Consider the following 26,912-nt stretch of genomic DNA (forward strand, 5'->3'; position numbering starts at 1 on the left):
TTGAGCAGTGTGGGTGTGGGCTTGTAATCCAAAATAGGACAATAGAACTTTCTGTCTCAAAAATTTGATACAGAAAGGCTCTTGAGCAAATCCTCTTAAAAATGTGTGTGTGTGTGTGTATGTATATGTGTATATATATATATATATCTATATACACACACACATACATATATATGTACTAGAGGCCCGGTGCACAAAAATTTGTGCACTCGGGGGGAGGGGGGCGTCCCTCAGCCCGGTCTGTGCCCTCTCACAGTCTGGGACCCCTCGGGAGATAACGACCTGCTGGCTTAGGCCTGCTCCCGGGAGGCAGAGGGCAGGCCCAATGCCTAGGTGCAGCCCCTGGTCGGACTCAGAGCAGGGCCGATTGGGGAGTTGGGGCGCCTTCCCCTGTCATGCACAGAGCAGGGCGGATCGGGAGGTTGTGATGCCACCCTCAGTCACGCTCAAGGTAGGGCTGATTGGGGGGTTGGGGCACCGCCCCTGGTCACACTCAAGGCAGGGTCGATGGGGAGGTTGCGGCGCCACCCCCTGTCACGCACAGGGCAGGGCCCATCAGGGGGGTTGGGGCTCCATACCCTGTCACACACAGAGCAGGGTCAATCAGGGGGTTGGGGAGCTCCCCCCGGTCATGCACAGAGCAGGGCCGATCAGGGGGTTGAGGAGCTCCCCCCTGTCACTCACAGAGTAAGGCCGATAGGGGAGTTGGGGCACCGCCCTTGTCACACTCAGGGCAGGGCGGAACAGGGGGTTGGGGCGCTGCCCTCTATCACCCACAGAGCAGGGCCGATCAGGGGGTTGGGGCGCCGCCACTCTCACACTCAGGGCAGGGCAGATGGGGAGGTCATGACTCTACTCCATCACACACAGAGCAGGGCCCGTGGGGGGAGGGGGTTGGGGCGCTGCCCTCTATCACCCACAGAGTAGGGCCGATCAGGTGGTTGGGGCGCCGCCACTCTCATACTCAGGGCAGGGCCAATGGGGAGGTTATGGCTCTACCCCGTCACACACAGAGCAGGGCCCGTGGGGGGCTGGGGGGTTGGGGCCCCGCCCCCTGTCACACACAGAGCCGCAGGGGGATCAGGGGGTTTGGGCGCTGCTCCCTGTCACGCTGATCCTGGTGCCGGGAGGCCTCGAGGCTCCGCTGATCCCAGTGCTGGGAGGCATATTACCCTTTTACTATATAGAATAGAGGCCTGGTGCATGGGTGGGGCTGGCTGGTTTGCCCTGAAGGGTGTCCTGGATCAGGGTGGGGGTCCCCACTGGGGTGCCTGGCCAGTCTGGGTGAGGGGCTGAGGGCTGTTTTCAGGCTGGGACTAAAGCTCCCAACCGCTCTTTTTCTTTTTCTTTTTTTTTTTATTCTGGGCCAGCTTTAGCTCTGAGGCCTCGGATGCTGAAAACAGGTTTCTGGCCTTTGTTTACCGTCTGTATTTGATACAATGTTGCGGTCCGGCTGGCTGAAGCTCCGCTGAGTAAAGCAGGTTTCTGGGGTTTTTTTTAGCTTCTTTATTCGCAACATAGTTGCTGAGAGTTGCAGCTGAGAGGCCGGCAAGTCAGGTGGGGAACGTTGGAGTTCTCCGTCACTGAAGCAAGCAAGCCTCCCTGTTCGCATCAGCTGCCTGGCTGCCGGCCGCCATCTTGGCTGCCAGTTAATTTGCATATCTCGTCCCTACTCTGTGAGTGACAGGGGGATTAGCCAATGGGAAGGGTAGCGGTCGTACGCCAATTACCATGTTTCTCTTTTATTAGTGTAGATTACATTTATTGTGGTAACAATGGTTATAAGTTTCAGGTGTACAACTTTATAATACAACATTTATATACTCCATTGTGTGCTCATCACCTGAAGTCTAGTCTTCTTTCATCACCATATACTTGACCCCCTTTACCCTCTTCGTACTCCCCTACTCCTCTTCTCCTTTAGCATCTCTTCATCATGTACCCATAGTTATTACAGAGGCAGTCTCAAGATTCTGAATTATTATTATATATTTTTTGTTAATCCTCACTGGAGGATTTTCCATTTATTTTTAGAGCAAGTGGAAGGGAGGGGAAGAGATACAGAGAGAGAAACATCGATATGAGAGAGACACATCGATTGGTTGCCTCCCGCACATGGCCAGGGATCGAGCCTGCAAGTGAGGTACATGACCTCAACTGCAGTTGAACCTGGGACCCTTCAATCCAAGGGTCTGAGCCAAACTGGCAAGGGCCTGAATTATTATTTTAAAACAATTTTTAATAAACTATTTATTGCAGAACAGTTTTGAATTTTATTTTAGCCTTTTTGTATTTTTCATCTTAAAACATCCTGAGTCACTTATTGATGTGAAAAGAATATAGAATTATTTTTGTCCCAAATGTAAAAAGTATTTCTTTTTACACACACACACACACACACAGTCAGTCAGAGAGGCTTTTCTTGACTATTTATCAAGGTTAATCCTGCCTAAGCCATTATTCTTCTTTACACAACCTAGTTCATAACAATCATCAAAACATATAATTATAATAATTATATATGTTTGTTTATTTTGTCTCCCTCAACTGACTCTCAGCAGGTGACCACCCCCCCAAGTTTATTTACTAATAGATATTAGCACCCAGCACAGTGATTGGCACATGGTAGGTGTCAATAATTATTTGTTGGTTGAATAAATGGGAAAGAGGGGAGAGGAGGAAAAGATAGTTGTGAATCACATTTCTTGTTTAAGTGCCTGGGTAAATGATGTTAGTCAGAATGCAAAACTATGGGAGGAAGAACAGGTCTGGGCAAGAGGATTAACTGAGTGGGGAGAGATGGAACAACCAATTAAGAGGTATTGTACACAATTACAACATGATCCCAGTCAAAAAATAAGGAAAAGCTGATCCAGGATGATGGCAACAGGAGCGAAGTGGACTTTAGAGATATTATTGGGGTAGAATGTATACAATTTGAAAGTGATTGCACATAGGAACAACAGGAAAGGATTATTATTCTAAAAATTCAAACAGAAATAGCTTTAAAATGGTAGTATAAGTTTATAGAAGTGAAATCAGTTGAAGCAACTTTGTTTGGGGAGGGATGATTATAGCAGGAAATAACTTTCGTTTTAGAAATACTGAGTTTAAAGTTCCAGAAAGACATCCACACAAAAATATTAATCTGGTAGCTAGAAATCTCAGTTTATAAGACATAAGAAAAGGTCTGGCTTGAGTTTACGAACACTGTTGGTCATCTCCTAAAGCAGCGGTTCTCAACCTGTGGGTCGCGACCCCCTTGGCGGTCGAATGACCCTTTCACAGGGGTCGCCTAAGACCATCCTGCATATCAGATATTTACATTACGATTCATAACAGTAGCAACATTACAGTTATGAAGTAGCAACGAAAATAATTTTATGGTTGGGTCACAACATGAGGAACTGTATTTAAAGGGCCAGAAGGTTGAGAACTACTGTCCTAAAGTAACAGTGGAAGCTTAGTAGAAGAGAAGGTCCCAGGGGGAAGATGAACACACACACACACACAGGACCAAATGTCACGAAAACAAAATAGAAAAGAAAAATGGAAGAACTGTTTCAGATTGAAAGAGACTGAAGAGGCATAAGAACTAAAAGTAATGCACGATTCTGAACTGGATCTTGTGCCAGAAGAAAAACTGTTATAAAAAGATACTGGGACAAATGACAAAATGAGTAAAGGCACTTCTATCAATGTTGTCCTAGTTTAAAGTGCACTGTGGTTACATAAGAGAATATTCTTATTCCTAGGAAATAAACTGTTAAGAGGTAAAAGTATGGTGCATTCAATGTATTATACTTACTCAAAAAAAAAACATGTATGTGTATATGAGTGAGGAAGGAAGGGAGACAATAAGAATAACAAAACAAATGAAGCAAAATGTTAAAAAAAAAGGGGTGAATCTAGCTCTGGCTGGTATGACTCAGTTTGTTGGGCGTCATCCTATACACTAAAAGGTTGCTGGTTCAATTCCTGGTCAGGGCACATGCCCGAGTTACTGGCTCCATCCTGTCTGGGCATTCAAGAGGCCACCAATAGATATTTCACTTTCACATAAATTTTTTTTCTCTCTCTCTCTTTCCCTCTCCCTTCCTCTCTCTAAAAAGCAATAAAAAAATCTTTTTAAAAAGGGATGAATTTGGTAAAAGATATATAGTACTTCTTTGAACCATTCTTGTAGTTCTTGTGCACATATTTGAAATCACTTAAAAAATAATGTGGACCAAGATAGAATGAAAGAGCACAGCTTTGGTGTTAAAGGGTGTCCCAAAATTCACGTAAGAAGTAACTTTGATAGAAAGCACAGGTTTATAATTAAAAATTGTAAATTTTTTATTGACTCATAAAGTATACAGTATAGGGTTATGTATGGAATAGCATATCGGGCTTTGCTGGCACATATGCACTTTTGTTATTGCCTGAGCAGCCGCATTTTCAGAGAATGGTCCAATGATGCCACCAGCCCAAAATCTGCACCAAACAGTGACACATTGTGGATGCACTTGTTTCTCAACAATCACTCGTGGATTTTCTGAAGCCCAAATGCGACAATTTTGTTGATTAACCAAGCTATCAGGATGAAAATGAGCCTCATCGAAATTCAGCCACATTTATGCAAAACGGTCATGGAAAATTTCAACAGAAGAGTGCGTATGTGCCAGCAAAGCCGTGGAGGCCATTTACCCGATATGCTATTCCATACATAACCCTATACTGTATACTTTATGAATCAATAAATTTACAATTTTTAATTATAAACCTGCGTTTTCTATCAAAATTACTTCTTGCGTGAATTTTGGGACACCCTTTAGAAGGTAAAACTGAATTAATCCCTTGAGAGTGATGAACATTCATAGTAGTTTGGGATTGAGGAGTGAAGAGGTTTATATCAGTAAGTATGCAAAGATGCAAAGAGCACTTTTCCACACCATTTGTTCCGTTTACACAACATAATATGCACAACATATGCTGATAATGTTAGTCCATTACTATTCTTGTTTTTTTAATCCTCACCTGGGGATATGTTTATTGCTTTTAGGGAGACAGGAAGGGGGAGAGACAGAGAGAGAATGTGTGCGTGTGAGGAAGAGTGAGGGAGGGGTGGAGGGAGAGAAAGAAAGATCGATGTGAAAGTGAAACATCGATATGAGAGAGAAATATCAATCAGTTGCCCCCATCGATCAAACCCACAATGTAGGTTATATGCCCTGACCGGAATCAAATCCGCAACCTTTTGATGCATGGGACAATGCTCCAACCAACTGAGCCACCCAACCAGGGCTCCATGTCTGTTCTTTTGAGGTGGAGAATAGGTGTAGGTGTATTATTTTAGAACCAGTATCACTTAAGCCCAATTATAAGGAATACATTATCCATGAATAGTTAAAGGACTCACTGGGCCCTTGTTCCTGGTGGGACAAGGAATTTCAGATCAGACCAATCCTATATAATAAAGAGGTAATATGGAAATTGACCCTCACACTGTCATCCTGTCACAAGATGGCTGTGCCCACAGCGGAGGCAGGGTTCCCGTAATGAGCCATAATGAGTGATCAGCAGGGACCTGAGGCTGCGTGGCGCCTGGCTGGGGTGGGGGACCTGAGGCTGTGCCCCCACCCCGGCACCGGAGGACCTCAGGCCACGCCCCCCGCCCACCCAGTGGGACTTGACAGGGGTGGGGCCAGCTGGGTCTGAATCTCTCCCAATGGGGGTGGGACTGGCCATGTCTAGGTCTTGTGCAATTTCAAGGTGCAAATGGGTGGGCGGGGACTTGACTCTGGGTCCCGCGGCATGCCTCAGACTCTGACAGGAGGAAGATTTTCATATACATTTTACTAATTTTCTTTCATCTCTGACACTTCTACTATAGAGAAAGGGCAAATAGCAATATTAAAATATTTCCTCTAATTAATTCCCTTTTAATGTGCACGAATTTCATGCACCGGGCCACTAGTACTTAATAAAGAAAAAGGAGAGCTCGACCATAGTGATTCAATGGTTAAGTGTCAACCTATGAACCAGGAAGTCATGGTTCAATTCTCGTTGGGGCACATGCCTGGGTTGTAGGCTGGATCCCCAGTGGGGGGCATGCAGGAGGCAGCCAATCAATGATTCTCTCTCATCATGTTTCTATCTCTCTCTTCCTTTCTCTTCCTCTCTGAAATTAATAAAAATATATTAACAATTTTTTTTAAAAAAGGAGGGTTGATGAGAGGTGGCATAAAATAAAATCTATAAGCTGTGATCTGAATATCGGAGTTTCTTATTGGTTCCTTTCATAGTCTTATGTCTAAACTTTAAATGAACAGATATTTTTCATCTCAGCGACGCATTTCTTAATGCTTTCATGTACATTACATTACTACTAATTCCAAAGCTTTTATTGGAGAAAGGAACAGAATTACTTGTGGGTAATTTAGTAAGTAATGAGTACAGCGTGAGATATAATCCTACACAAGTGAACACATTTACGTCAGATGGAGCAGTAGTTTAAAAGCCAAGAAAAAATTTTAGAATATGGGGTTAGACTATTTCAATATAAACAAAGTAAACTTATGGAAAAATAGGACATTGCAAGGAATAAGAGAAATCAAATAACAAAGAAACTATAATTTTATAAACTGTGAACATTCATTAGAGTAGCCCATTAATAAGAGTATTTTATCAAACAAAAAATTCAGATACCTAAAGATTTCATCTAAAAAGTATAAATTTATTGTATATTCTTTCTTTCACAAAGAAGTATGACAGAATAGTAACTTAATATTGGGATTGAGAATTAGGAATTTATGCACTGAAATAACAATTACGATGTAAATTACATTCTGTAACCATGAAATTTAGGAATGCTATGAAAAAATTATCACAGAGTTAAGTAAAATAAAGTTTAAGTACAACACTGTAGCTTTTGTTTTAAATCTTAATATCCTTATTCCATTAAGTTTGTAGAAATGTAGAAATATACCTTTCTAAATGTTGTAAATGTAGTAATATAACACTGAAAATGATGCAAACATTGACCTGCCAGCTGAAGTAGCCAGGAGCAGATTGAGAAAGATAAAGATAAAGCAATGTAAGAGTATGAAAAAAATGACTTCTTACTTTTGTCTTCTACATGTAAAAATGAGGACAAAATCCTACTATAATCAGAAAATTTGTAGGGATTGAAAACATAACATAAAATAATTATTTAAAAATACTTACAGACTGAAAACTATTCTAAATACATTTCAAAATATGGAATATATATTTGAAAGCAGTTAAAACAATCATAACTGAAAAAATACTATTAAAAGTTATTCTAGATGGTAAGCATACTTTAGATTCATATATAGGCCTCTCATGTAGGCTCCCACAGATGTAACAGTGTATTTACCTCATTCTATTATTCACACTGATCAAGTTTAAAATTTTCCCATTTGACAGAATCCTCAGAGTGCGTGCAGAGACTCAAAGCAACAGAACATGAGGTTCATATTCATGAAAGCTGTATTTGTTACTTATTATTAGATAAATTATTGCACTTGAACCTACGTAGACTTCTTAAAAAAATATATTTTATTGATTTTTTTACAGAGAGGAAGGGAGAGGGATAGAGAGTTAGTTAGAAATATCGATGAGAGAGAAAAACACCGATCAGCTGCCTCCTGCACACCCCCTACTGGGGATATGCCCGCAACCAAGGTACGTGCCCTTAGCCGGAATCGAACCTGGGACCCTTCAGTCCGCAGGCCGATGCTCTATCCACTGAGCCAAATCTGTTAGGGCCCTATGTAGACTTTTTATATGCCTGAGAAAAATTCATACTTTATAGAAAATAATTTGATTTGACTTTGGGTGATGGGCACACAATGCAATATACAGATCATGCATCACAGAAATGTACACTTGAAACCTATATGATCCTATCAACCAATGTCACCCCAATAAACTTAATTTAAAAAGTAAAGTCCTTGAGTAAAAAGCCTTTTCCATTCATATATAAAAGTTGACTATTACTTCCTTACATTTCTCTTTAAAATAATACTGGTTGTTTAATCATTAAATGAGGCATATGATAAAGAAAAACAACATCAATGAAAAAGTTGAGGCTAATTACACCTGATTAGAAAATTGTGTATGGGCATGTCTGAGGCTGTATTTACTTAACGCATGATTCAGGGAAATCGTAATTCATGTAAAGATTCAAACATATTTGTTTATTCTGATTTTGATACCAAGGAAGCAGAATCACATATGTGAGTATTAAAAACTCAACCTCTAAAAAATAAAAATATTTTTCCTTGGGTTTCACTATATACAAAAGTACAGATGATATTCCAAAAATATATGAGTTCAAATATTTCTAGGCAATTTAAACTCAAAAGAATTTCAGTGGATATTAAAAAAATATAGTGTCTTTTTCAAAGAGTCCTAAGCACTAAGTTTTTACTTTGAAAACATAGGAAAAGTGAACTGCAGAGATTTAAAAAATAATACACTAAAAATAGCTTGGGTTCACCATTCATTTTACATGATACCTTAGTGTATTAAGTCTTTTGAGCTGTTGTCACAGATTATTTCAGGATTAAAAGGGACTTCAGATGCACCAAGCTACCCACTTGATGCTTCAATCCTTACAAGCACATTACTACTGAACATTTGGCCAGCTAATGCCCAGATACTTCCGATGGAGAATGCTAGATGACAAGGCATTCCCATTGGAAAGCCCCATTAGAAAGTTTATCTTTACTCTGTCTTGTAATGTTTACTCAGCGATCCCAGTTCTACTACTTCAAAGTCTTGCCAAATGAGAAAAACAGTACATTCATATAGAACAAGAACAGTTCTCCAAATATTTGTTGACAGTTACAATCTAGCACTGTTAGAATATTTTGGAATCTTTCCACAGTTTAGGTCATTTTCCTTTTAAGACCTTGGGTTTAAAGCTTGGGTGCCCAGATCCCAGCATAATTCTATAGATAAGGGAATTAACAACCACATTCTAGATATAACTTTATTTTTTAAAATATATTTTATTGTTTTTTTACAGAGAGGAAGGGAGAGAGATAGAGAGTTAGAAACATCGATCAGCTGCCTCCTGCACATCTCCCACTGGGGATGTGCCCGCAACCCAGGTACATGCCCTTGACCGGAATCGAACCTGGGACCCTTCAGTCCGCAGGCCGACGCTCTATCCACTGAGCCAAACCGGTTCCGGCCGAGATATAACTTCTATTACTGTAGGATAATATCTCCATATTGAAATTTTCCAAGTTCTTTTCACATTTAAATTCTAAGCATTTATTTTCACACTAGAGACCCGGTGCACGAATCCGTGAAGGGGTGGGGTCCGGCCGGAGGGCCCCGATAGGCTACCGATTGGGTGGGCCAGCCAGAGGGAGGAGCCGCGGGCAGTTGGCTGGACGGCCCTGCCCCCTGGTTGAACTCCTGGTCAAGGGGACAATTTGCATATTAGCCTTTTGTAATATAGGATTTCAATTCCATTTCAACTCCATTATATTAATAATGCAGGTTTTGTGGAACCAAGTGTATGATCTTATATTTATTCATTAAATTTCATTCAGCTATTAATTCTGCCTGAAAAGATCTATTTGGATCCTCATTCCACAAATCAATTTCTTTATTCTTCTCTGTTTTATTTTACATCAAATTTGTAATATAAGGTGTTATCATTTTTAGTCAAATCACTGACAAAAATGTAGAAATATACCTTTCTAAATGCACTAAAATGTAGTAATATAACACTACAGAGTATTACTGATGGCCATTATAAACCTACCTTTTGATTATTAATGATTGTCCAAAATCATCTGGGTCAAACCCTTAAAGAGTTACTAATCCATTTACTTAACCTTGAATTGTGCCCATATATTCCCCTCTTGTTAAGTCTTGTACTTACAATATTTTATTATATCTAAGCCTGAAACAATGCTGAAAGAAAAGCTGGAAGTGTCATAAGTTTCAATATTTAAATAGGACAAAAGAACATATTATAAAAAAAAATCTATATCCAACATCTGTCCCCAGCCACCCAATTTTTTGCTCCACAAGCAATAAGTGTTTGTATATACATAAGCCAATACACACAAACCTCTCAGTGGTTGTTAGAGTGTTGGCCCTTGTTCTGAAGGGTCACGGGTTCGATTCCAGGTCAAGGGCTCATACCTCAGTTGCAGTTTCAATCACTGGCATAGGTTTAGGGCGTGAGTGGGAAGCAACAAATTGATGTGTTTCTCTCACATAGATATTTCTCTCTCTCCCCCACCCCTTTCTCTTCCACTTTCTCTAAAAAAATCAATGGAAAAAATATCCTCACTCCTCAGGTGAGGATTAAAAAAAAAAGGCCAAACCTAATCCAGACAGAAGCTTCAGGAGCACAGTCAATCTCACAGGAGATACAGGCCTGATTGTGGCAGTCCTACCCTTTTATCACCAGGGAAAAAGCTATAGGCACTCAGAGAAGCTTTACAGCCCAATATGATCTACATGTTAGTCTCAAGAGGTCATTTTTCATAACATTCTCACTTTATCCCCCTGCTTTCAGGCCAGCCTGGTGAGGTCAAAACAAAGACCCAGACTCTTGAGTCCCCAATCAGACATCTTCCACAGGCCCTGTGGCCAGATGAGGGGCCAGGGCCTCAGAAACCAGAGTGCCCACACGCAGCTGATGGAGCTGACGCTGTGCTTGCAGCAGACCACAGAGGACTACACCATGCAGCTGGAGACCAGGTGCCTGCAGCAGGACCTGGAGCCGGAGAAGCAGCTGCAGGCAGACCACCAGGGAGCAGAAAGCCATCCTCGTCCACTTAATGTGCCGTGGTGAACCTCTTACAGTCTGGGGCCACAAAGTCTGGAGCTCCACCGGACTCTAGGGGTGATGTTGGAGTGCGCAGCAGGCTCAATGAAGGCCGCCTGACCACTAAGTCATCAACTGAGTGATTCGGAAGCTGCATTCATCAATCATGACCTGTGCAATCATGGGATTGACATCTCTGCCTGATACCACTCCAGCTTCCAGGACTACATGACCTACCAAGGACACAAATACCACAAGGACAAGAGCATCTTGGGCTTCATTAATCTTGGTATCAGTGAGAACAGGCTCTGCATTGACCTGATGACTGAAAGCGCCGGGAACTGCATGGAAATGCCCTTTTGCAATATTTTAACCAGAGAGGACAAGCATTCCTGCAAGAAGAAGTGGCCCAGTTCCTGACCTACTACAGCAAAATACCTGCCCAGCCTGATGCAGAAATAAGACTGTTCTAAGTGGCTGCTGCTCTGTCTTTTCTGCATTGACCTTGGTTCTGTGTGATACAGCTGAGGCCTTTCCGACCCCATCCCCTTCTATGCTGGTTTCGCCTATACTTCCTGCCTTTATGTGAAAGTTGAGCTGATTCACAACCACCTGGTCATTGAGATCACTGAGGTGAACACCCATCTGTTCTAACTGACTGGACAAGGTGGAGAAAGCCATGCTTGAGGCTAGGCTTCAGGGGAGAAAAGTCATAGGGCTGGTGCTCATCAAGGGAGACATCTACTCCAGGGACTCACTGAAGGAATACCTGGAATTTGCCAAGAGGTACAACCTACACGTGATTACAGATGAGATTTACATGCTGTCTGAGTTTGATGAGTCTATCACATTCTCCAGTGTTCTGAGCATGGAAAGTTGGCCTGACCCCAATAGGACACATGTGATCTGGGACACTGATAAGGATTTTGGGATCTCTGGCTTCCATTTTGGTGCTCTGTACACTCGCAACACGGAGGTGGCCTCTGCTGTGAGTGCTTTTGGCTTTCTCCACAGCATTTCTGGCATCACCCAGCACAAGCTATGTTGGCTGCTCCATGACAGAGAATGGACTGACAGTGTGTACCTGCCCACTAATCACTCTCAGCTCCCAGGTACAACATTAACAGGTTGATTGTGTTGAAGATCCCTTTTCTCAATTGTGGCTCTGGCATCTAAGTCTGGATCAACCTGAGAGTACCTGGACAAGCACATTTGAGAAAGAGCTGCTCCTTTATTGCTGCTTCCTGGACAAAGAGCTGATACTGCCTCCTAGCAAGTCCTACATGTGTAAGGAGCCTGGCTAGCTCCATTGCTTCATTTTAGAGAAGCCCCTCTGCTTAGAAGTCACCACACATTGGTTCTCTCAGGCACTAGCAAAGCAATAGCAGGATTTGGCAGTGAAGCAACTGAAGGATGCATAGAGGGAGCAAGTGATCTCTCTCTCAACCAGTAGCTCCAGCCAATCACATGCTCAGGGTGTCCTTGACATAAGCCTCAGGTCCCGAAGGCTGTAGTATTGACCTGCTGTTGTAACAGAGAAAAAACAGTGGCCTCCTCCAAAAATTGGCTCATCAAACCCAGTCAGCACCCTCAAGCTGAGCATCTGTCCCTTTTGGAAGCTTTACACCTTTTAATTCTTTGTTAGCCATTTTGTGGCGTGAAATGATTTTAGGAGGGTTTGGGTGGGAAAGTCTGTAGGAAGAAAGGGAGCTCTAAATGGATTTTATTTTGTATCCTATATCTAATAAATTTCGTATTACCTACACACACACACACACACACACACACACACACACACACACACACAATGCTTGGTCAACAATGCTTGGTTCCAGTAATGGGCGCCTGCAACACATTCTTATCTCTCACCACACATGGTGACCAGGCACAGTAGATAATAAGAGCATTCATGGAAGCCACTGGTACTCAGAAAAGGCTAGCAATAATTTAGCAATAAAACAGAAATGACTACAAACCATTTAATCCAAATGCATCCCTAACTCATCCCCTCTTCCAAAAAGGCCTGTACTGTACCACCCAACACAAGAGGAAATTATAGTGCAAACTTAAAAAAATAAAATAAATCTTGCTGGTATATTCATATGGATCCCATTAATTGTATAGTTTAAGTTAAAAAAAACTGACATTTTCATTATAAAGTATACCATTCTCTATGTACACCATTCTCCAAAATGAACTTTGGATGGATGGTAGGCATAATGTGAAAAATTTCTTTATATAAAAGCCCAGCGACCATTATAGTGGGAAGACAGGAACGACCAGAACAACCAGTCACTGTGACCCATACTGACCACCAGGGGGCAGATGCTCAATGAAGGAGCTGCCCCCTGGTGGTCAGGGCACTCCCACAGTGGGAACACCGCTCAGCCAGAAGCAGGGCTCACAGCTGGTGAGCGCAGCAGCAGTGGTGGGAGCCTCTCCTGCCTCCGCAGCAGCGCTATGGAGTGGCGAGCCAAGCGGTTAGGAGCGAGCAGGAGGATGGTAAGGAGCGAGCAGGTGGACAGTAAGGAATGAACAGGAGGGTGGTAAGGAGCGAGCAGGTGGGCGGTTAGGAATGAGGGGTTCGGATTGTGAGAGGGCCCAGGCCAGGCTGAGGGACCCCCACCCCCGTGCATGAATTTCGTGCATTGGGCCCCTAGAATAACTATAAAAACTCATGGAAGAGTGAAGGTACTATATGCACAAGAATAGCCATAGCAATTCTGAAAAAGAATTTTAGTCAGTTCTCAAGTTTCAGTAAAATTTGAAATTTTTGACATGAATTTTATTGAATTTATAGATTAATTAAGGAAGAATTAAATTGTGGAGACATCTAGCATCTTACTTTTTTGAAATCATCTAGCAATATTATAGACTTAAAGTAGAAAACTGTTGATATTATAGCTAAAAAAAATAGGAAAGTACTTTTAGCTGTTTTAAGGATTTTGTTAAAGCCCACATTTACTCTGAGTTTTAGATTTCCGGATACTACTCTCATTCAGTCGCTCAATAAATGTTTGGTCCTATAATGTCCTTTACAGGTGTGAGCATGGATGCTATTTGCTGCTCATAGGTTATCTCTAGTGTGTCTAGAAACACTTTCTTTTTCTCCTATTTGTCTTGACTTAAACCTATCATAAGTATTTAAGGCTGGTTGAAAATCAGGCTCTGAATAAGCAAGGTTTTTACTATATCTTCAAGGAATTCAGAATAAAGTTCCTGCCCAACTAGTGTGGCTCAGTGGATTGAGAGCAGTCCCATGGACCAAGAGGTCCTGGGTTCAATTCCCAGTCAGGGCACATGCTTGGGTTGTGAGCTTGATCCCCAGTAGAGGGTGTGTAAGAGGCAGCCGGTCAATGATTCTCTCTCATCATGATGTTTCTGTCTCTCTCTCCCTCTGTTCCTCTCTGAAATCAATAAAAATATATTTAAAAAAGAATAAAGTTCCTTTTATTCTGTCAATTTAAAAATGAGCTGTGCCACTTTATTCAATACTAGAGGCCTGGTGCACGAAATTTGTGCACTTGTGAGGGGGTCCCTCAGCCAGGCCTACGTCCTCTCACAGTCCGGGAGTCCTCAGGAGATGTCTGACTGATGGCTGAGGCCCAGTTCCCATGGAGAGCGGGCCTAAGCCGGCAGTCGGACACCCTTAGTACTGCTGTGGAGGTAGGAGAGGCTTCTGCCACTGCCGCTGCGCTAGCCAGCTGTGAGCCTGGCTTCTAGCTGAGTGGTGCTCCCTTGGGGGAGTGCACTGACCACTAGGGGGCAGCTCCTGCGTTGAGTGTCTGCCCCCTGGTGGTCAGTGTGAGTCATAGCGACCAGTTGTTTTGCTGTTTGGTCATTTGCATATTAGCCCTTTATTATATAGGATTCTAGTAGAATATGATTTGGAAATATATCAACTTTTGAATAGTAAAAATTCAGTTAGTAAAATTTAATAAAAAAATAGTTGACATTTCTATAATATTAGCAAAGATTTCTAGCCCGGCTAGTATGGCTCAGTGGTTGAGAGTCGACCTATGAACCAGGAGGTCACAGTTTGATTCTTGGTTGGGGCACATGCCTGGGATGCAGGCTGGATACTTAGTGTGGAGAATGCGGAAGGCAGCCAATCAATGATTCTCTCTCATCAGTGATGTTTCTATCTCTCTCTACCTCTCCCTTCATCCCTGAAATCAATAAAAATATTAAAAAATATATTTCTATAGTACTACTTAGGTGCAAGACACGGTTCTATGTGCTTTATAAACATTAAATAATTGAATTATTGTAATTCAGAAGATATTTTTAGATATGAAAATATACCATGGCCTTTAGGATAAATACCTGTCTTTGGATAAGTAGGACAAGAAGAATTTTAGATATCAAGAGTTTAGAAGATACAGAGTTTGGTATAAATATAAAGTAGCTCATTCTGAGGATTGATTTACTATTCTCTCCTCTCCAAATTCATAAAAACATACCCAAACTAGCAAGTTATGAAATCCTGCTTGGTTTACTAGCTAAAATCTTACACTTTCTTTCAGTTTGTTCATAAATATTATTCTAGAGCCATTACTAAATTTATCACGTTAAAAAACAACAAAAAAGCCAAGTAAATCTTTAGTAGATATCAAAATGATTTATAAATAGAAGATTATACATAATAAAACATAGTTTAAAGATAGGTTGTAATAGCACTATAACAAAAACAGTTGATTTATAAATTTGTTTTATATTAAGATTTTTGGAATTAGACATACTTTCACATTATAGGAAAGATTTGTTCAACCTTATGTTTATTAAAATTCCTCTATGGGTCAAGTTTATAAAGCTGATGTGTATTCACAAGTATAACAATTTGAGTCATTGTAAAAGATTTTGACATTCTAAAGAATTAAAGGTAGGTTAATTATATGAAGACTTGCCCCCAATTTTTAGTTTGATGTATTGCTAAACCACAAATAAAACTGCAAGTGTACATTTAATAATTAAAAGATCCATTCAGCTTATTTTCAAAGTTTATCGGTATGTGAAGGATAATGGAAACTTTTTGTACTATCTTTTTTTTTTATTGTTTAAAGTATTACATGTGTCTCCTTTTTCCCTGATTGGCCCCCCCACCCCCGGCCATTCCCACCCTATACTATCTTAGCAACTTTTTGTCTGAAGTTATTTCCAAATAAAAAGTTTTATGAAAAGGTTAAGCACTGTTTACATATAGTCAAACCATTGACAATTCTGTGTTCAGTGTTTACCTAACATTCATTAGTGATTTTCTTTTTAGCTAGGCCACATGCAGCTCTTTGGCCCCTTGAGTGTGGCTCTTCCACAAAATACCACATGTGGGCGCACACGTACAGTGCGATTCAAACTTCGTGGCCCATGCGCAGAAGTCGGTTTTTGGCCTTGGCGAGTCTATTTTGAAGAAGTGGCATTAGAAGAAGTGGGGGTACGTTTGCTGAGGTCGACCCCCCAGATTGAGGACGTTTTTATCAAAGGCCACCTTAGGAGTACCCTAATGAAGTTAATGACAATGTACCTACCTATATAGTTTAAGTTTAAAAAATTTGGCTCTCAAAAGAAATTTCAATAGTACTGTTGATATTTGGCTCTGTTGACTAATGAGTTTGCCGACCACTGAGCAAGGCTACTAAATATCCTTCACAGGTGATAAATGAAAGATTCGCTCTTCTCCTCCCTCCTACACATGAATCAGAACATAAAGATTAAAAAAAAAAAATGCCCAGCTGGCGTGGCTCAGTGGTTAAGCAACTACCTATGAACCAGGAGGTCACGGTTTGATTCTGGTCAGGGCATGTTCCTGGCTGGTGGACTCGATCCACAACAGGGGGCGTGTAGGAGGCAGCCAATCAATGATTCTCTCTCATCACTGATGTTTCTATCTCGCTCCCCCTCTCTCTTCCTCTCTGAAATGAATAAAAATATTTTAAAAATAAAATAAACAATTTAAAAAAAGATTTTTAAAAAATGAATTAGGGGGTATACAATGATACAGCTACTTTGGAGTTAACTTTGGCAGCTTCTCTTACAGTAAAACATTCATCTACTCTATCACTAGCAAGTCCACTTCTAGGTATTTATCCAAGAGAAATAAAAACATATGTCCACAAAAAGAAGTGTATAAAAAATGTTCATAGCAGCTTTATTCATGATAGCTCCAAACTTGAAATAACATAAATGTCCAACAGGTGAGTGAATACACAAACTGTGGTATATTCATACTCAGCAATAATAAGGAATGAACTACTGATAACAAAACCAATGGATGAAACATAAAAGGCTGAGTGAAAGGCTAGACACAAAAGAGTACATACTGCCGGATTGCATTTAGTCCAGGAAGATAGAAATCAGTGTTTGTTTCTTGAGGAATAGTGATTGAGATGGACAAAAAGGTAATAGGAAACTCTGTACGGTGACTGAATCACTCTGTGTCTTGTTTTAATGTATGAAAAAGTTATACATTACAAAAATAATGTTTACATGTATATTATATTTCAATTGAAATGAAAATCATACTTTATTAAAAATGTACTTTCTAAGAGAAAAATAGCAAGAACAAAATTGAAGAGTTTTAATATTTCTATTTTCAGGATGCTTACCTGTCTAAGAGCTGATTATGTTTTTCTAAAGCATCCTTTTCAGCCATCACTGCTCGGTCCTTTTCAGCCAAAGCATTATCCCTTGCTTCTCGGAGATTTCTAAAATTTAAACATACATTCAGTTATTCTAAATACATAAGTATCCATCTTTTAAAGATTCATAAATGAGCTTCTGTGGAGCTGGACAATCTGACAATCTTAAGGAGCCCCTAAAGGATGGCAAACCAAACTGTATATTATCTAAAATTTTCCTGGTCTGGTTTATTTATTTCCTGGTCTGGCAGCAGCAGTGTAGATGCAAACATGGTCTATCTCTAAATGTCATGTTATCTTTCTTCACAACTTTTCTCCACATGGGTTGAAGGTAGAGTAGACAGTAACTTGTTTAATACCATAGTGTAATGAGGCAGGTATAATTACTTACATTAGACAACTGAGGTTTTGAGATGTTAATAAATATTCTATAAAATATTTTAAGTAAAAGACATAATATAGAGGTCACAGAATCAAAATGGAAATGAAGTTTGGGATATGAGCAAGAGAACAACTGAAGTGATGATAGACCTTGGGATCTCATGGAACATAGGGGAGCTGATAGATGAGGCGAAAGCAGAAGGGACAAAGGACATGAAATACTGATGAGGTGACAAACAGATTAAAGTGAAAGTAGTTGTACAAGCAAGATGGAAGACTAGAGATTGTTGTTGGAGAATGGTGATTTGGAGATAGAATAGTACTTCCAGTGACAGAATTTTAGCTGTGACCACTGGAGTAGCTAAATGAAGTGGAGCTGAGATGAAGGTCAATATTCATGTAGGGCTCAAGGATGTCTGAGGTCAGAGCATCAATTTTCAACTAGTGTGCTACAAGAATTTTGAAACATGTAATACCTGACTATACAGTCAGGGGCACTGCCCCCTTTTCCCTTAGATTGTCAAATAAAAAATGACAATAGTCACCCTGCTGGTGTGGCTCACTGATTGAGGATCGACCTATGAACCAGGAGGTCATGGTCCGATTGCTGGTTAAGGCACATGCCCAGGTTGCGTGGGGGGGCATGCATGAGGCAGCCGATCAATGATTCTCTCTCATCATTGATGCTTCTATTTCTCTCTCCCTCTCCCTTCCTCTCTGAAATCAATAAAAACATATATATTTTTAAAAAGGAAACAGCCAACACAACAATAGTTGTCTGGTATGAATGAATCAAAATTATACCTATTTGTTTTTTGTCAGATTGGCAAAAAAGGTATTTTTTTGGATGCCACAGAATTTCAGTAAATAGTTTATGTGTACCATGAGATGGAAAAAGTTGAAAACTGCTGTGCCAGAATATTAGATAAAACATCCACTGGTGTGCTCGCTTCAGAAGCACATACACTAAAACATCCACTGGCAGTATTGATGATAGTACTGTAATTGATATTGAACTTGACAGAAAGATACATTTAGTGATAATTAAGGGAAATGTCCAAAAGTAGAAGGTTACACCCTAACCGGTTTGGCTCAGTTGATAGAGCATTAGCCTGTTGACTGAACAGTCCCAGGTTCAATTCCGGTCAAGGGCATGTATCTTGGTTACGGGCACATCCCCAGGAAGGGGTTTGCAGGAGACAGCTGATTGATGTTTCTCTCTCATCGATGTTTCTAACTCCCTATCCCTCTCCCTTCCTCTCTGTAAAAAAAATCAATAAAATATATTTTAAAAAACGCAAAAAACAAAAGTAGAAGGTTACAACAGTGAGTAATTAGGAGATGATACAGTCAGACATGAGCCTTTAAACATCCAAACTTGTTTTTATTTTTTATTACAGAATTTTGGATCAAAAATAAAAATACCAACAGTAAGCTTCTTTCAGAGTCAATTTTTTTCAAAAATCCTGAAATAAAGATAGAGTGTAACATAAATGATTTTGTTCACTTAATCCTTAAAAATCCCTTATATTGTGTTTTCTAACCTATTTTATAGCTGAGTAACCTGAAATTTAGAGAGTTAAAGCACCTAGCCCCATCACACAGTCCAAGTGTTAAAGCCAAGATTTGAGCCTGGCAATGTCTTGCCATAAAGTGAGTATTTTTTTTTAATTTAATTTTGTTTTATTTCTTAAAGTATTACAAAGAGTATTACATATGTCTCCTTTTTTCCCCACCCTTGACATTCCTCCAGCCTCCCCTACCCCCCAGTGTCTTGTGTCCATTGGTTATTCTTATATGCATGCATACAAGTCCTTCGGTTGATCTCTTACCTCCCCCCCTCCCCCAACCCTCCCCAGGCTTCCCACTGTAGTTTGACAGTCTGTTCAATGCTGCTTTGCCTCTGTATCTATCTTTGTTCATCAGTTTATAATGGTCTTTATTATCCATAAATGAGTGAGATCATGTGGTATTTTTCTAAGCTTCCCAGGGGCCAGTGCAGCCTCGCAGGGACCGTCTCAGCCTCACAGGGGCCGTCTCAGCCTCGCAGGGGCCGTCTCAGCCTCACAGGGGCCGTCACAGCCTCTCAGGGGCTGTCTCAGCCTCACAGGGGCCGTTGCAGCCTCACAGGGGCCGTCTCAGCCTCGCAGGGGCCGTTGCAGCCTTGCAGGGGGCGCCGCATCCCACGTTGGGGGTGAAGCTGTGAGTCAGAAGCTCCTCTCGCTGTCTCTCCTGCTGCTCCCTTGTGTATTGCTGATGCTGGAAGTTTCTGAGAGCAGTCTGCAGGTGCTGGACATCATACTTTAACTGGTCCACACGAAGTTTGGCATTCTCTCTTTTGTTGGGCGGCTCCTTGCTGGACAAAATCTCCAGGCGTTCTTGGTGGCTGAAGATCTGGTATGCTTGCTTGGATTTCGTTTTCTACTAAGTGCACAGACTGCTTGTCTGCTGTCTCCCAGCGTCCCATGTGAGACTGGATCTGGTGGACCTGCTTGTGCGTTTGCTGGTACAGCGGTTCCATGTCGCCGGCCCAGCCGGGTCCGGCTCTGGCTTCCTCCGAACCTGATTCTGCTTCTTGAGTGTGTCCCTTATGTATGCGAGGAGTTGAAATCTACAGTTTGTTGGGTTAGGCTGCAAAAGCACAGGTGGTTCCTTTTGTGCCACTGGCACAGCTTGGGCGGGGATGTTAATTGAGTAGGGCGGGGTCCGGGAATCACCAGGGCAGAGCAAAGATCAATGACATCTCCAAGACTCCTCACCTCTCCGCGACCCCACGTCTCCGAGTGCCAGCGAACAGCTCCGCGAGAAAGCCACCCTCACTCTCCGACCCGCTGCAAGGCCGTCCCGCCTCTCCCCATAGGGGTCTGGGACCTCAGAATCCCGCCCCAAACAAGCTCAGTGAATTCGACAGTTTGTAACCCCTTCCGATTGAAAAACAAAAACGCTTCTTGAGTGTGTCCCTTATGGATGCGAGTTGAAAATCTGCAGTTTGTTGGGTTATGCTGTAAAAGCCCATGTGGTTCCTTTTGCGCCTCTGGTACAGTTTGGGTGGGGATGTAAATTGAGTAGGGTGGGGTCTCCGGGAATCACCAAGGCAGAGCAAAGAGCAATGGTGTCCCCACGACTCCTCGCCTCTCTGCGACTCCATGTCTCCGCGTCCCCCAGTGCCGGCGAGCAGTTCCACGAGAAAGCCACTCTCGCTCTCCGACCTGCTGCAAGGCCGTCCCGCCTCTCCCCATAGGGGTCTGGGACCTCAGAATCCCACCCCAAACAAGCTCAGTGGATTCGAGAGTTTGTAGCCCCTTCTGATTGAAAAAAAACCATGCATCCAGTTGCAGCCTGCCACTGTACATCCTACTCAGTCTCAATGCTCTTCTTTCTTTCCTTCCAGTTGTAGAGCCTCCACTGGGCCTGCTTTCCCATGGTTCTGAATGATAGCTGTTTGTCTTATAGTTGGTACTTTCAATGTTGTTGTGGGAGGGAGCACTTACAGGTCTGTACCTTATGCCGCCATCTTGGTTCTCAAGTGAGTATTTTTTTTACATCATATCACCCTATCTCCCACAAAGAACTGGCCGGATATTAAAATTTGGTTTTTATTATTCATAGAGAATGTCAGTAGGGAGTCATGAAAACCCACACAATTTGAATAAATCTATCTAATAATGGTTAGAAATTCATAGTGGTCATATGTGCTGTGCCAGTACTCAATGTCATCTTTTGCATGGTGCAAAACATTCAATGAATTTAAAATTTAAAACATGTCAAACAATAGAGATTCATCAAACAAACAGTTTATGAGCCAGAAAGAAAATAATTTAAAAGGAACTGGAGTACAGATAACTCTCATTAAAAAGAAGATAAGTATTTAAAGTAGTGATCATAAAATGGCATGTCATTTGTTGATATCATCTGGATTGCAATGACCTTCAAACATATTCTATTATCTAACTGAAACATGAAAATGTACTTTTTATAGACAGAATAAAATTCTCAAAGTGTATTAGACATTTATATATTTTTCATTCCTAGATGATCTATACATTTTAGTCAGTAAATCATCATAACTTGATTGTAATTTTCATTTTTCAAATAGTCTCATTATTCTATAAGTTATTTCAGTAGCAAAATTTCAAGTAGATCACATTTACAGTACTGATTACTCATGAATGCTTAGCTGGTAGGTACAGAAGCTTCAGTCCCTAGCTATATTACCTTTCCTGTAATAATGGGCATTAAAAATAAAAGCAAGCCACAGGGAATGAAATAAAACCCAGACTAAACTAACAGTAGGGCTTACGAGAGGAGATACAGAGGGTCCTAGAGCCCTCGCCATACCACAATCTGTACCAACCAGCCACCTAGAATTTGTGCTATATAAAGGTATAAATAACATCCTATGGCCAAAAAAGAGGAGGAGATTATTATTTTTCATTGGAGGAAGAGAGGTAAGTGAATTAAGGGAAGACATGTAAATTGGAAATAGAAGGACAAATAAGTAAAGGCAATTCAAAAAAAGAAAACTGAAATGAATGAAAGTGCTAAAAGCTGAAGCTTCTACCACTAAGTCCCCCTTAAATGATTGCAGGTAAGATCTCCGTGTAAACCCATTCTCCTACTAATCAGGCTCTGCACCTTCAATAGCCCTGCCCACAACCTGCATATACCAATAAGAAGTGACATAATTCCTTTTAACATATAGAGCTCAGGCTGTATAAGGCTCATGAAATCATTTGGTCTGGCCCTGCCAAAGCATTAGGGGTGAGTTAATTAAATGTCTGGCCAAACATAGCAGGCTAATTTTTTTTAATATATATTTTTATTGATTTCCGAGAGGAAGGGGGAGGCAGATAGAAAGAAAGATCAATGATGAGAATCTGTCTCATGGATTGGCTGCCTCCTGCACACCCCCCACTGGAGATCGAGCCACAACTCGGGCATGTGCCCTGACTGGGAATCAAACCGAGACCTCCTGGTTCATATGTTGATGTTCAAACACTGAACCACAACAACTGGGAAAACAGGCTAATTTTTAAGTTGATAATTTTGTATGATCCTAGAATGATGTTATAAATAAACAAATGGCCCTTGGTAGAAAAAAGGTTCCCCACCTCTGATACTGAGTTACTTCCATTAATATTATCAATTGACTTTAATGTTTCAAATCATGCCTGAGAGAGGTAAGCTGAACTACTTTTCTACTGACAATAATCCTATATAATTAAGAGGTAATATGCAAATTGACCATCACTCCAACACACAAGATGGCTGCCACAAGACGGCTGGAAGGGGAGGGAAGTTGGGAGGGACCAGGTCTGCACGGGAGGGTAGTTGGGGGGGACCAGGCCTGCAAGGGAGGGCAGTTGGGGACAACCAGGCCTGCAGGGGAGGGCAGTTAGGGGTGACCAGGCCAGCAGGGAGGGCAGTTAGGGGGTGATCTGGCTGGCAGGCAGAATGGTTAGGGGCAATCAGGCAGGTGAGCGGTTGGGAGCCAGCAGTCCTGGATTGTGAGAGGGATCCCAGATTGGAGGGGGTGCAGGCTGGGCTGAGGGAAACCCTCCCCCCATGCACGAATTTCGTGCACCAGGTCTCCAGTAGTAATAATAAACATACAGTGCTTACCATGTTCTAGGAGCTATTCTAGGTACTTTACATATAATAACTCTTTGTAATAATACACTGAGTGGCTAGATTATTATGATTGGCCAGATTATTATGACCACCCCATCAGTACAATGAAGTGAATTACTTATGCAAATAATAATAATAATAATAAAACCTTGAGAGTATTTGCTTAGGAATTTTTCAATATTCAGTATTTTGGAAATGTTGATGAAGTACTGATGGGGTGGTCATAATAATCTGGCCACTCGGTGTATATTATATGTTATGATAATGTTATAATTTAAACTTCACAACAACCCCACAAAGTGTAGGTTGTGTTATTACCTCCATTTTACAAAGGAAAAGACTGAAATACAGAGCAGTTAAGTACGTATTTGCCTCTGGTCCACACAGAAGCTATGGAACCCAAATGTGAACCCAAACTGTCCGGTTCTAGAGTTATGCTCTTCATCATACTAACATTTCCTTTGTTTCACAGAAGTTTTCTCCTTGGGAAATTCTGTCATTATGAGATTTATATGCTATGATCATCTCATAGCACAGATAGATGTTAAATGATGGACTGTATTCTGGCCATAGATAAAACCATAACTGCTATACAACTAATAATCTATTTTTAAATGTAAAATGAATTAGAAAATATAACAAAATACAGTTAAAGAATATCAAGAATTCAAATGTTTTTCAAAAGACAAAGTTGAAAAATTGATAGAAACTATCTGTGTCATGTATGAGCTATAGAAGCTAAAGTTTGAAAGGTCCACAAACTAAACATATATATTATATGTAATCAAAGTAATTATATAATCAATATATATAAACTATGTATGTAATCAAATGTATATATACATATATAATTAAGTATAATTATAATAATGAAGAAAGATGTTGGGAGTTGGTCAATTGGTTAACATTATATCAAATGTTTTAAAATACAAAACTTCAAATATTTCAGCCTTAAAAATGCTTTTAGAAAGATACCATTTAATTCTAAAACTGTTTTTCATAATTCTTTCACGTTGTTTCCTAAAAACTCCACCTGCCATACACATACTTATCTCTCCCACCCATCCTATATTTGTGTGTGGGAGGTGGACTGTGAGGAGAGATGACAGAAAAGGGAAACGAAAACTTATCAATCTTATGTAAAATGCAAAAAGAAGGCGAATATGCTAGTATTATAACTAGTATCCAAATAATTTACTTTTCAATTTGAGGCATTTTTTAGAGTAAAAGAGGGTGCTCTTAATAATAATGCCAAAGAAACAGGCATAAACCAGAACTTTCTTGGATAAACAACTGAGAGATAGCGTCACTCAAATTATAACATTCAAACAAGCATGTTATAATTATTTCTCCAAAAGAGGATTTTAATATTGTAATAAAATCTATGTGTTTCATATGTAATCTAGTATATTTATGCAGAGATGACTTCATACATCTAAGTTTATCCAGAAGTATGTTAAAACCAGAGCCTGAAAACCTCAGTATGACACATACACCAGACTTCTGTACAGGATGGAATGCATTTTCTTTCCTACTAGAGAATAAATTTCAAGGTGCCAATATACCAAATCTAAATTTACACTGGAAAAATGGTAAGAAAAGTGTTAGAAGACTGAAAAAAACTTTAGGAACCACTGAAATTCTAACAGGAACAAATCAGAGTTTGGCAATGCCAGGAAAGAGTATGTCTTAGCTTGAATAAATAATCACAAATGCCTCAGAATTTGAAATTTACCAAGAATAATAGTGAAAAAAGTATGGTTGTCAGAAGAACTCAGCCGGCACAACTAAGTAACCCATTCTTCTCCTTCTGTCTTCAAGTACAGGTAAAATATTTTTGGTTAATAAATATGAGGTTTTTCCAGTTGGAACAAAAAAGAATTGAAACAGGCTGCTTATATGAGATTATTTATAGGAAAAACATTTAATTAGTCACTTCTACCTTCAGATTTTTCTTCCTGAATGAAATATGAAACTGCTCATTTTCATATCCGATGCTGTTGTTTTTAAGATGACATACACTAGAGAGGTTATAAGTGAGGTGGCCGGACGAATGGCAGAGCAGGGCTGGATGAACAGAAGTCCATCGCGTCCGGACATATTAAATGTAAGATACTTATTAGATACACACGTGGAAATAAGGTAAAGGGGCTGCAAAAGATGCCAAGGAGATATGTGTTTTTAGGAGTAGGAAGCGATCAGCTGTATTAAATATTGCTGATAGGTCAAGTAAGATGAGAACTGAGAACCTGACCATTAGATTTTTTGGCAACATGAAGGTCTCTGGGTGCTTATAAGAACAGCTTTGTTGGAGAGGTATGAGAGTGGCAGTGGGGCAAAAGCTTGATAGAAAATTTTTAAAAATGGGGAGTGGTAGTAAAGAGTGAATATATAAAACTTTTTGCAGGAATTTGGCTACAAAGAGGAGCAAAGAAATGGGGCAGAAACCGGAGTTGAAAGTGGAAATAAAAAAAGGCTTTTTAACGATGAAGAAATAACATGTTTGTACATAGTTGAAATTATAAGGTAGAAAGGGGAAAACTGCTCATATAGAAGACAAAGGAGAGGACTGCTGGAGTTGTGTCCTTGAGCAGGAGAGAGGGGACGGCTCTAGTTACAAGTAGAGAGTCTGGGCCTTAGAAGAGCATGGTCAGAGAGCTAAGTCCTATCAAAAAATTATACCATTTTATACAAAAATAAAGGCCTTTTCACTAATTTTCAAAATTTTATAAATACTTTTATAAAGTTCTGATGATCCACACTCAGCCCTCAAGTGAAAAAGATAGTTTGCAAACTCTCTTAAGAGACCTTTCTCAGGAATTCTAAATAATTACCAACAAAATTAATTACAGTTTTTTTTAAAATATATTTTATTGATTTTTTACAGAGAGGAAGGGAGAGAGATAGAGAGTTAGAAACATCGATGAGCGAGAAACATCGATCAGCTGCCTCCTGCACATCTCCCACTGGGAGATGTGCCCGCAACCAAGGTACATGCCCTTGACCGGAATCGAACCTGGGACCTTTCAGTCCGCAGGCCGACGCTCTATCCACTGAGCCAAACCGGTTTCGGCTTAATTACAGTTTTGATAAGAAATTTTTTGTCAGTTTTCATAGCCTTGACTAGTAAAATGGGAGACTGCATTGCATTGTAGAATGAGATGTATATAGTTTAGCCAAGCAAAATGTCTGTAATCATAGGCAAATCACAATTTTTCAGTTTCCTCATTTATAAAATGGGGATGCTAATACCTACAACCTCATAAAATGTCCCATTTAATCCTTTCTACATGTATGTTAAATATTGAGTACAACACAATGCACAATAGGTATTCATTGGGTACTAAATAGTAGTTATTGCTAGTATGCTACCTAAATATGAAAACCTAAAAAAATGTAAAGGTATTCATTTAGAGAATAATAATTAGGGCAATGCTTCCCAAGATTTCTTATTGTATAAA

General features: G+C 40.5%; 1 protein-coding gene and 1 pseudogene across 2 annotated transcripts in view; one reads left to right on the top strand and one right to left on the bottom strand.

Annotated features, from left to right (window-relative positions):
- PIBF1 (progesterone immunomodulatory binding factor 1) overlaps nucleotides 1–26,912 on the bottom strand; it is a 223,918-nt gene that overhangs the window by 138,179 nt on the left and 58,827 nt on the right. The window contains exon 10 of the mRNA XM_081084193.1: nucleotides 17,407–17,505. Coding sequence (XP_080940319.1) covers nucleotides 17,407–17,505 — 99 coding nt within the window. The remainder of the gene's footprint in view (nucleotides 1–17,406; nucleotides 17,506–26,912) is intronic.
- On the top strand, nucleotides 10,631–12,108 carry LOC308511688 (putative inactive 1-aminocyclopropane-1-carboxylate synthase-like protein 2; annotated as a pseudogene). The gene is made up of 2 exons: nucleotides 10,631–10,827; nucleotides 10,933–12,108. The product of its transcript is annotated as a putative inactive 1-aminocyclopropane-1-carboxylate synthase-like protein 2 (transcript).

The sequence above is a fragment of the Myotis nattereri genome, assembly GCF_964212035.1.
Source record: "Myotis nattereri genome assembly, chromosome: 2".
In the NCBI taxonomy this organism is placed as follows: Eukaryota; Metazoa; Chordata; class Mammalia; order Chiroptera; family Vespertilionidae; genus Myotis; species Myotis nattereri.